Source organism: Oncorhynchus mykiss, chromosome 22 (genome assembly GCF_057628025.1).
Source record: "Oncorhynchus mykiss isolate SJ-2025 chromosome 22, ASM5762802v1, whole genome shotgun sequence".
In the NCBI taxonomy this organism is placed as follows: Eukaryota; Metazoa; Chordata; class Actinopteri; order Salmoniformes; family Salmonidae; genus Oncorhynchus; species Oncorhynchus mykiss.
In genome coordinates, this window is record NC_143043.1 from 5,598,381 (window position 1) to 5,610,886 (window position 12,506).

At 41.2% G+C, this 12,506-nt stretch overlaps 1 protein-coding gene across 1 annotated transcript in view; it reads left to right on the forward strand.

Moving 5' to 3' along the window:
- Window positions 1-2,318: 2,318 nt before the first annotated feature.
- Window positions 2,319-12,506, forward strand: part of itgbl1 (integrin subunit beta like 1) — a 115,806-nt gene continuing 105,618 nt past the window's right edge. The window contains exons 1-2 of the mRNA XM_036958515.2: window positions 2,319-2,641; window positions 8,696-8,889. Coding sequence (XP_036814410.1) covers window positions 2,550-2,641; window positions 8,696-8,889 — 286 coding nt within the window. The 5' untranslated portion in view covers window positions 2,319-2,549. The remainder of the gene's footprint in view (window positions 2,642-8,695; window positions 8,890-12,506) is intronic.

Sequence of the window (12,506 nt, forward strand, 5' to 3'; positions counted from 1 at the left end):
GGATGTTCCCTGATTTTTTGGTTGTGGTATGTACGTATGGTTGCTGTGGGGATGATGTCCTCAATGCACTTACTAATGAAGCCGATAACTGATGTGGTAAACTCTTCAATGTTTTCGGATGAATCCCAGAACATATTCCAGTCTGTGCTAGCAAAACAGCCCCATAGCTTCCACTTTATCGTACCACTTCCGTAACGAGCATGTCACTGGTACTTCCTATTTGAGTTGTTGCTTGTAAGCAGCAGTCAGAGGGATAGAGTTATGGTCAGATATGCCAAATGAAGGGCGAGGTAGAGCTTTGTATGCTTTTCTGTGATTGGAGTAAAAGTGATCTAGAGTTTTTTCCTCTCTAGTTGCACAGGTGACCTGCTGGTAAAAATAAGGTTAGACGGATTTCAGTTTCCCTGCATTAAAATCACCAGCCACTAGGTGTGCCGCCTCTGTATATGCATTTTCTTGTTTGCTTATGGCCGTATACAGCTCGTTAAGTGCGGTCTTAGTGCCAGCATCGGTTTGTGGCGGTAAATAGCTATGAAAATATAGATGAAAACTCTTTTGAGAAATAGTGTGGTCCGCATCTTATCATAAAGGTATTCTAACTCAAAACTTTGCCACTTCCTTTAGAAGTGAGATTAGAGATTGCGCACCAGCTGTTGTTAACAAAGAGACAGTCCTCCACCCTTAACCTTACCCAAAGCTGCTGTTCGGTCTTGACGATGCATAGAAAAACCAGTTAGTTGTACTATATATTATACATGTCCTTTTTCAGCCACGACACTGAGAAACTTTTACTTCAGGTCCTGTTGATAGGAAAGTCTCAAAGTGCTTGTCCAGTCTGTCCATAATAAAGCGCTGCTCTACCTTCTTAACAACACAAGGCAGGTCCTACGGGCCCTAGTTTTGTCACACCTGGACTACTGTTCAGTCATGGGTTCAGGTTCCATAACAATTTTAATTGGCTCAGAACAGGGCAGCATGGCTGGCCCTTGGATGTACACAGAAAGCTAATATTAATAATATGCATGTAAATCTCTCCTGGCTCAAAGTGGAGTAGAGATGGACTTCATTACTACTTTTATTTGTGAGAGGTATTGACATGTTGAATGCACCAAGGTGTCTGTTTGAAATACTGGCACGCAGCTCAGACACCCATGTATACTCCACAAGGCATGCCACAAGAGGTCTCTTCACAGTCCAGAACATACTATGTGAGGTGCTTAGTACTACATAGAGCCATGACTACATGGAACTCTATTCCACATTAAGTAACTGATGCAAGCAGTAAAATGATATGTAAATAACTGATAAAAATACACCTTATGGAACAGCGGGGACTGTGAAGCAACACAAACATAGGCACAGACACATGCATACACACCCTTACACATGGATTTTGTACTGTAGATATATTGTAGTGGTGGAATAGGGCCCTGAGGGCACACAGTGTGTTGTGAAATCTGTGAATGAGCAGGAAGAGCTAATGGGGATCCATAATAAGTACAAATAGTACTGGTTGCGTGCTGGGTAAAAAAAAACAATGAAATGTCAAAAGTTATTTAGCCAGAGACTAGTTTTAGCGACCCTGCAGCTCATTCCTCTCATCACATCAGCAGCAGACGGCTGCAGCTGCGGCAGTGTTTGCGCAAATTCATCCCCCCAGCAACAGTAGGTAGGCTACTGGGGCAAGCTGAAACAGGCACTGGCAGACCACAGGCCTCAAATAGAAATCCTAAATAGTGAAAATATACCACCAAAATTAGGATTTTCCTGGCAATAGCATGCAGCGTCAGTTGGTTGGCAGTGCCTGCGTGGCTTAAATCAGTGTATATTATTGGTTTAGACAAGTCCATAATCCTTAAAAACCCACCAGTCAGTGCAATCATGACATGGAAATTCAATACATGACAATTATTTAGGTAACTGTATTGCAACAGTAAAAATAAATTGCACCCACAATTAATGAATTGCAGGATTGTGGGAATCAGTCATTTGTCAGGTGTCTTCCAATAATCACAAAATAAAAAAATCTAAATAGGCCTATAATTATTTTTAAAAATTTACACAATTGAAAAATGCTAATAAAATATTGAAATGTTCAATGAATACTGCTTTGCAAAATTTGTTCATTAGTTTGACCATGGTCAGGTATAGTACCTATTAGGGTACTTTTGATTCAATACTTGTCTTTGATCAAGAAACTCAGGACTCAGGAAAGAAAGAGAAAAAAACAACGATAAATCATATGTATGAAAGACTGTTTCTAATTACATAACTGTGACTGAACTTTTCTTTTCTTCTTTGGCAGGTTCCTCCTCTCCAACTCCTGCCCAGGACTCAGCCTGAGAGAGTCACAACTAATCAAAGGCACTTGTATGGAGAGAGAGAAGGGTTGACCAGTTCTGTCCAACCCGTTGCTCATTCTCCCTCTCTCTCTCCTCCTCTTCCTCACTCCTCCTCTTCCTCGCTCCCTCTAGCTCTCCCTCTGTTTGGGAAAAAAGGGGGTAAATTCTTGTAGGCGACTTCACTCCAGGTTTCTGTGGGATTTAAACATGCGTGCGGAGGCTTTGGTGAACTGTATGTTAGTTCCCTTGCTTCTTATTCTGCTCACGGCTGTCGAGCAAAGTTTGTTACAATCGCTGGGGTGAGTTTTGGAGTTTCACCATGGCTTTCTTTTTCACTTAGTTTGGGGGTTTCAAAGACAGAGAGAGAGAGAGAAAGAGAGAGAGAGGGCAGAGAGAGGTGAGATCTGCTGACTGGGTGAACGTTTAGAAGTAGAAAAAGGTGCCGTTACAGTAGTGTACGTAAATGTGGTTGGTTAAGTTTGAAACTGTCAGATTCTCTATTATGGAGTACAAGTTTTTAATTTTATTGACACGTAAGAAAGTTGTTACCTCTGCACTGGGTAGGTGTTTTCAAAGGACATTATGTGATTTTGAAACGTTATTGAACAAATGTTACATCAATAGTGGAAAAGAATGTCTATGTCACATGAACTGTATCTGTACAAAGTGGTGATGACAATTTGTTTTACATAAATCAAGCTGCATTTGCAGGATATGAAACCATTCCCTTGAAATGTCACGAGCGCTTGTTTTGTGGTGTGTTGTATCATGCATCTGCATTTCTTATGATACTACACAAAACTAAACAAAAATAGACAGTGAAATAGTTGTCTGATGTGAATGTGGGAAACCACATCTTCCTTTGCCTTGGCCTTGAAGGAAAGTCTCAAAGTGGGGAGCCTGCAGTAAGTATTGCCACATGACATTGCAGAGCATAGTCTGTAAACTGGACTCAGCTGAGGAGAGAAGGAGGTATTTACTCAAAATAGGTGCACCAGGGGGCTGTGTGTATGTGTGTGTGCGCGAGCGCGTGTGAATGTGGCCAATGTTGAGGCTGTGTAGGGTGTTTGTTGTTGTGTTATGTGGTTGGGTGGTAGGCCCCCCAAAATCCACAGCACATGTTAATTGGGAAATATAGAGGCTTTCTGTACCATTACTGTACATGTGACAGCTACGGTGAAGTCAAGGATTAATAACAGTATGTTGTTGTAGCCCATAGCTCAAATGCAGGGTTGAGTTTTTTCTCCCTGGTTGGTTTGTGTTTGTTAATGTGCCACCATTTCTTTTAGATAAGGTATGCATGCATTATTCCATAAAGAGTGTAATAAGCTGTTCCTTTATCAAATTGGGAGTGGCAGGAATATTTGATATTTGGGTTTTACTCACCCCTTGGAATATTTCTGCTGTTCCTGAACAGGAAAGGCCTTAGCATGTGAGGCCAGGAATAGAAAAGAATGTCAGAAACCTAGACCAAAAGACTCACTGGGAAATCTCCGAGTGAGTGGGACAGCAAAACAAAAGCTTTGAAAGATCGCCCGTCTGGAGTTGCAGTCCAAGTGGAATGACTGTACAGCCAGTTTGCTACAGCAGGAAAATAGTTCTGCAGCAACAGGAAATGTGAATTATTATGTGGATTATAATTAAGGAACATTTTTGTAGGGGGTGATACATTTTTTGTACGGGCAAATTTCAAAGTGGAAATTGCTAACTTTAGAATCCTTTGAAAAACTCATATACACTACAAGTTTGCATTTCCTGCTTTGCAGGAATGTTCTCAGCAACAAGAGAGTGATCAAATTGAGATCCTATATCTGTATCTGTACAGTATGTTCTTTTCTTGGTTCTCATTCTCCATTCCAACCTGGTTTCAATGCGGAAGACACATTTTAGTTGACTGCATTCAGTTGTACAACTGAGTAGGTATCCCCATTTTCCTTTCCTTTTAACCTATTTGAAATGACTCGGGACTCTGTCTCTCTTTCCTGAACATTGAACATTGACATACTTGTGTCTGTAGACTGTAGGTTTCTACCCCAGCTCTAACCTCGGCCATTATCAGTTGAATTACATAACACAGAGAAACATTATAGCTATTGTCAAATGACCATTTTCTTATATTGCACTGGTTAGCTGTTGTCATACAGTAGCTCACCAGCCATAGGAGGTATTTCTGCCTTTAGAGTACACTAGGTATTGGTTAGTTCACATTATGCTTAAAATAGGACGTGAATAGTAACAGAAATTACATTACAATGAGATAATCCATTCATTTGTGAGATACTCCTACAGCATTTGCAGAGCTGAACGTTCAGGAGCCACAAAAGATTTACAGTCAGAGAGAGAGAGGGAGAAGGTGGGAGAGAGAGAGGGGGAAAGAGAGGAAAAACAAGAGAGGGGAAGCGGCATGGAGAGAGAGGAGAGGATAGGAAGACAGAGAGAGTGAGAGAAATAGTCAGAAAGAAAGGGAAAGTGAGTACGATTACAATTAAAGCTGTAAAACTTCACACAGTCACCTTGCACCTATAGACAAATTACTTTTTCACAGGAAGTAAAATGAGGGAAGAAAGTGAGGGAAGAGTGAACAGAGGCATTCTTGACTCTTGAGATGGGGATTGTTACCAGAGACCAGCACTGTTTACAAAAGGAAACACACATTACTATTCCCCAAAAGAAAATGGAAAAAGTTGAAAGAAGGGATGAGGAAAGGTATAGCATAGATATAGAATGTAGAGTACGATCAGAAAAAATTCACACCCCTTGACTTTTTACGGATTTTGTTGTGTTACATGCTGAATTTTAAATGGACATTGAGATGTTTTGGCACTGGCCTGCACACAACACCCCATAATGTCACAGTGGAATGTTTTTCTATATTTTGTATTAAAAAGGAAAAGCTGAAATGTTTTGAGTCAATAAGTATTGAAACTCTTTGTTATGGCAAGCCTAAATAAGATCAAGAGTAAAAATGAACTTAACAAGACACATAATACGTTGCATGGACTCACTCTGTGTGAAATAAGTGTTTAACATAATTTTTTTATGACTACCTCATCTCTGTAGCCCACATATACAATTATCTGAAAGGTGGATTTCTGTAAAGTGGATCTGTAATTATCTGTAAAGTGGATTTCAAACACAGATTCAACCATAAAGGCCATGGACTTTTTCCAATGCTTCGCAAAGAAGGAAGGGAACCTATTAGTACATGCGTCTTTTTTTTTAAAGCAGACATATCCCTTTGAGCCTGGTGAAGTTATTAATTGTACTTTCACTGCAAAGATACAGGCATGCTTCCTAACTCAGTTGCCGGAGAGGAAGGAAACCGCTCAGGGATTTCACCATGAGGCCAATGGTGACTAAAACAGTTACATAATTTAATGGTAGGTGAAAACTGACGATGGATCAACAACACTGACGACACAATACTAACCTAATTGACAGAGTGAAAAGAAGGAAGCCTGTACAGAATACAAATTATTCCCAAGCATGCATCCTGTTTGCAATGTTTTGGGCAAGTCTAATACAACACATTACTGAGTACTACTCTCCATATTTTCAAGCATAGTGGTGGCTGCATCAAGTTATGGGTACCTAGCCGTGGGAAGATGCTTTGGAATGTGTTAAAACATGCATCCGGTTTTCAACAAGGCACTAAAGTAATACTGCAAAACAATTGGCAAAACAATTCACTTTTTGTCCTGAATACAAAGTTGTATGTTTGGGGAAAATCCAATACAAGTACCAGTCTCCATATTTTCCAGCAAAGTGGTGGCTGCATCGTGTTATGGGTATGCTTGTAATTGTTAAGGACTGGATAGTTAATAAAAAATAAACAAAATGGAGCTAAACACAGGCAAAATCCTAGAGGACCTCTTTCAGTCTGCTAAACTTGCTTCTACAAAGTATTGACTGAGGGGTGTGAATACTTATGTAAATGAGATCTTTTTGTATTTCATTTTCAATAAATTAGCAACAATGTCTAAAAACATGTTTTTCCGTTGTCATTATGGGGTATTGTGTGTCGATGTTTGTGAAAAGATCAATCAGGCTGTAACACAACAAAATGTGGAACAAGACAAGAGGCATGAATACTTTCTGAAGGCACTGTACCTATAACACATAAGAATAAAGGCCAAGATGAGAAATCTAATTGACAGACAGCTCTAATACATATATACAACAAATGTATTATAGACACACTGTATGCAGAGAAGTCCACCTCTCCTCCTCCCTTATGTTCCAACCCCAGTACATACAGTGCCTTCGGAAAGTATTCAAACCCCTTGACATTTTGCACATTTTGTAAGGTTACAGCCTTATTTCACAGTTGATGAAATCTTTTTTTCCCCTCATCAATCTATACACAATACATCACAATGATAAAGCAAAAACTGTTTTTTAGAAATGTTTGCAAAGGTATTACAAATTAAAAAAATAAACATCTAATTTACATAAGTATTCAAACCCTTTACTCAGTACTTTGTTCACACCTGTATTTGTGGAGTTTTTCCCATTCTTCTCTGCAGATCCTCTCAAGCTCTGTCAGGTTGGATGGAGAGCGTTGCTGCACAGCTATTTTCAGGTCTCTCCAGAGATGTTCGATCGGGTTCAAGTCCGTCTCTGGCTGGGCCACTCAAGGACATTCAGAGACTTGTCCCAATGCCACTCCTGCATTCTCTTGGCTGTGTGCTTAGGGTTGTTGTCCTGTTGGAAAGTGAACCTTCGTCCCACTCTGAGGTCTTAAGCACTCTGGAGCAGGTTTTCATCAAGGATCCCTCTGTACTTCACTCCGCTCATCTTTCCCTCGATCCTGACTAGTCTCCCAGTCCCTGTCGCAGAAAACCATTCCCAGAGCATAATGCTGCTTACACCACCATGCTTCACCGTAGGGATGGTACTGGGTTTCCTCCAGACGCTTGGCATTCAGGCCAAAGAGTTCAATCTTATTTTCATCAGAACAGAGAATCTTGTTTCTCATCGTTAATGTCATTTAGGTGCCTTTTGGCAAACCCCAAGAGGGCCGTCATATGCCTTTTACTGAGGAGTTGCTTCCGTCTGGCCACTCTGCCATAAAGGCCTGATCGGTGGAGTGCTGCAGCGATGGTTGTCCTTCTGGAAGTTTGTCCCATCAAGAGCTCAGCATATGTGGGAACTCCTTTAAGACTTTTGGAAAAGCATTCCAGGTGAAACTGGTTGGGAGAATGCAAAGAGTGTTCAAAGCTGTCATCAAAGCAAAGGGTGGCTAAAAAAATCTCAAATATAAAATATACAACGTTTTTGATTGCTACATGATTCCATATGTGTTATTTCATGGTATTGATGTCTTCAATATTATTCTATAATATAGAAAATAGTAAAAAAAAAGACAAAATCCTTGAATGTGTAGGTGTGTCCAAACCTTTGACTGGTACTGTGTGTATATATAACATAGGGAAATCAAGTTTTTGACTGCACTGGGCCTTTAAAGCCATTTTGGCATTCAGAAGATTCAAGCCAAGAAGTATAGGCTATGACTTTTAAAAGTCAAAGAAGTACACTATATGCCATGATGTCTTGTAGATTTAATGTTTGTAAAATAGTTGTACAGCCTGGGGACATTTAGTAAGATGGCATTCATGGCACTCAGGGACCAAATCTGTGGTGGCTCTATATCTAAAAATGTTAGGGTACCTAAATCTACCTCTAAATCTACCTCTGTGCCAAATGTGGTTATTGTCTCAAAATAAGCCTTGTGAAATGTACATTTTTTTACATTTTTTAAGATGACTACCAAGGTCTCCAGTGGCCAAATCTAAATCTATTCAGGGTAAATTAATCTACCTGAAAGCAAATTTGGTGCGTTTGTCTTGAAAAAGTCCAGATAAATAGTGCTAACGACAGCAGCCATTTTGTAAGATGGTCGCCACGGACGCCAGGGGTCAAATCTGGGGTGGCTTCAATCTAAATATTTTCAGGGTACATGAATCTACATCTTTTCCAAATTTGGTGCTTTTATCAAAGAAGTGAACAATTTATCTGCTTAACTGCCCCACTATAGGACATTGGGGATTAAAAATGGTCTCTCAGGTTCAATCCCAGTTGTAGGCAATAATTTTGTACTTTTATTTTTTCTGTTTCTAACCCTATCCCAAACCTAAACCCTAACCTTAATGTCAACACATTCCACAATCAATAGACGGCTCCACAGACTGCCCCATACGCCATAATTAAAAGGGCCAGCCATGCCATCTCTCTGTTGCTGCAGTTATGGCCAGTTATGGAAATTGTGTTGATAATAACATACTTAATATATACATCTACATATGATCTATAGGCTATAGAGATATAAAAAGCTAATCCTCTTGTTTTCCCAGGCAGGTATGTACGCTGTCTGCTGAGTCGTCCCAACGGCGGTGCAAGACCCCTGAAGGCCTTATCTGCAGTGGTAGGGGAGAGTGTGACTGTGGGGCTTGCATATGCCAGGTCGCAGAGCCAGGGAACTACTATGGACCACGCTGTGAATGCCATGACTGGGTCTGTGCTACATATGACGGGAAGACTTGTGGAGGTAAGGGATAGAGCGATACAGAAACACTCACTAAGTCAGCAGTAGGGTTCCTCTCAAGGGTTCTCTCCTCTGCACTTTGTCTTGTGACTGTTGCTCCCTCTTTTGGTTGACTGATTGAATTGTAAAGCATTTTATGTCATTAAAAAAATACTGTAGGTAACCATAGTACACACAGTACAAGGACATGTACTCTCACGGTTTGAAAAAAGTGCAGCAGACCAGGAACGTTTTTAACATGTCAGTGGATGTATGGTGCAACACGTTTTGACCCAGCTCGGTCTTCCAAAGATAAGTTATAAAGCAGACATCTTCTCTCTCAGATTGCAAACGTTCTGGAAAGCTCTTTGGTTTGACTCAACCAGACTGAAGACACCCCCCGGGTTAGTGTGTGAGAAGAATAGCTCGGCCTCATCCTGGAGTCACACTAAAAATTCCCCTCCAGGTTTTATTAGGGCCTTTGATGTTCCCACAGGCTTTCATTGTAGGGGAGAGTTTGAACATTTTTTACATTCAGCATCACTCTGTCAAGGGAGTTATTTCAGGATGTTGAGAATCCCAGGGAATAATCAGAATGAATAAACATGACATACACATGACCTGCTCGTCGAACATCTCATTCCATTCAGCCACAAGAGCATTAGTGAGGTGATACTGATATTGGGCGATTAGGCCTGGCTCGCAGTTGGCGTTCCAATTCATCCCAAAGGTGTTCAATGGGGTTGAAGTCAGGACTCTGTGCAGGCCAGTCAAGTTCTTCTATACCTATCTCGGCAAACCATTTCTGTACGGCCCTCGCTTTGTGCACAGGGGCATTGTCATACTGAAACAGGAAAGGGCCTTCCCCAAACTGTTGCCACAAAGTTGGGAGCACAGAATCGTCTAGAATCTCATTGTATGCCTTAGCGTTAGGATTTCCATTCACTGGAACTAAGGGGCCTTGCCCAAACAATGAGAAAACAGCCCAGACCATTATTCCTCCTCCACCAAACTTTACAGTTGGCACTATGCATTGGGGCAGGTAGCGTTCTTCTGGCATCCGCCAAACCCAGATTCGGCCTGATGGTGAAGCGTGATTCATCACTCCAGAGAACGCGTTTCCACTGCTCCAGGGTCCAACGGCGGAAAGCTTTTCACCATTCCAGCCGACGCTTGGCATTGCACATGGTGATCTTAGGTTTGTGTGCGGCTGCTAGGCCACGGAAACCCATTTCATGAAGCTCCTGACGAACAATTATTCACTCAAGAATCCACTCATTTGAAGGGGTGTCCACCAGTGGTGTAAAGTAAAAGTAAAAAGTAAAAGTTAAGTTAAATTAAGTAAAAAAGTAAGTAAAAATACTTTAAAGTACTTTACTATTTATAGTTTGGACAACTTTTACTTTTACTAGAAAATAATGTACTTTTTACTCCATACATTTTCCTTGACACCCAAACGTTACATTTTGAATGCTTAGCAGGACAGGAAAATGGTCCAATTCACACACTTATCAAGAGAACATCCCCTATCATCCCTACTGCCTGTGATCTGGCGGAGTCACTAAACACAAATGCTTAGTTTGTATATTATGTCTACTGGAGCCCCTTCCTCTCTGTAAAAAAAGAAAAAAAAGAAAATGGTGCCGTCTGATTTGCTTAATATAAGGAATTTGAAATTATTTATATATTTTTATTTTTGGTACTTAAGTATATTTTAGCAATTACATTTACTTTTCATACTTAAGAATATGTAAATCCAAATACTTTTAAACTTTCACTCAAGTAGTATTTTACTGGGTGACTTTCACTTTTACTTGAGTCATTTTATATTAAGGTATCTTTACTTCTAACAAACACTTTGTACATTTTTTGGCACTTTTAACATAGGTCCTGTTGTTAACTTATATCCCAGCTATAATTCCTTGCATTACGCCTGGGAAGAAAACACTTACCCCAAGGAAAACATTTAGACTATTAACCCGCACAGCTACAAGGATGCACGTTCATGCTAGGTTTAGGACCTCATACTGAAGCTTATAGAGACCCCAACTGATATATAGAAAGATCTTTAAATGATCTACTTTGGTTTAGATACAAAAATCATGAATCCTCTAACACAATAAATTAATTTGACTTTGTGAAAATCTGTTTTTTGGCCCTAACTTGCTTACCACTTTTTCAATGTGGTTTCTTCCTTTACAGACTCCTTGAAATTATGACCTCTTCCTAAATATTTAAAATCAAAGTCTATTTGTCACGTGCACTGAATACAACATTACAGTGAAATGCTTACTTACAGGCTCTAACCAACAGTGCAAAAAGGTATTAGTTGAACAATAGGTAGGTGAAGAAATAAAACAACAGTAAAAAGACAGGCTATATACAGTAGCGAGGCTATAAAAGTATCTAGGCTACATACAGACACCGGTTAGTCAGGCTGATTGAGGTAGTATGTACATGTAGATATGGTTAAAGTGGCTATGCATATATGATGAACAGAGAGTAGCAGTAGCGTAAAAGAGGGGTTGGCGGGTGGTTGGTGGGACACAATGCAGATAGACCGGTTAGCCAATGTGCGGGAGCACTGGTTGGTCGGCTCAATTGAGGTAGTATGTACATGAATGTATAGTTAAAGTGACTATACATATATGATAAACAGAGAGTAGCAGCAGCGTAAAAAGAGGGGTTGGGGGGAGGCACACAATACAAATAGTCCGGGTGGCCATTTGATTATCTGTTCAGGAGTCTTATGGCTTGGAGGTAAAAACTGTTGAGAAACCTCTTTGTCCTAGACTTGGCACTCCGGTACCGATTGCTATGCGGTAGTAGAGAGAACAGTCTTTGACTGGGGTGTCTGGGGTCTTTGACAATCAATTATTAGGGCCTTCCTCTGACACCGGCTGGTGTAGAGGTCCTGGATGGCAGGCAGCTTAGCACCAGTGATGTACTGGGCCGTACGCACTACCCTCTGTAGTGTCTTGCGGTCAGAGGCCGAGCAATTGCCGTACCAGGCAGTGATGCAACCAGGATGCTCTTGATGTTGCAGCTGTAGAACCTTTTGAGGATCTGACGATCCATGCCAAATCTTTTTAGTTTCCTGATGTGGAATAGGCTTTGTTGTGCCCTCTTCACAACTGTCTTGGTGTGTTTGGACCATTCTAGTTTGTTGTTGATGTGGACACCAAGGAACCTGCTCCACTACAGCCCCGTCAATGAGAATGGGGGCGTGCTCGGTCCTCCTTTTCCTATAGTCCACAGTAATCTCCTTAGTCTTGGTTACGTTGAGGGATAGGTTGTTATTCTGGCACCACCCGGGCAAGTCTGTGACTTCCGCCCTATAGGATGTCTCGTCGTTGTCGGTGATCAGGCCTACCACTGTTGTGTCGTCTGCAAACTTAATGATGGTGTTGGAGTCATGCCTGGCCATGCAGTCGTGGGTGAACAGGGAGTGCAGGAGGGGACTGAGCACGCACCCCGAGGGAGCTCCAGTGTTGAGGATCAGCGTGGCAGATGTGTTGCTCCCTACCCTCACCACCTGGGGGCAGCCCGTCAGGAAGTCCAAGATCCAGTTGCAGAGGGAGGTGTAGTCCCAGGATCCTTAGCTTAGTGATGAGCTTTGAAGGTACTATGGTGTTGAACGC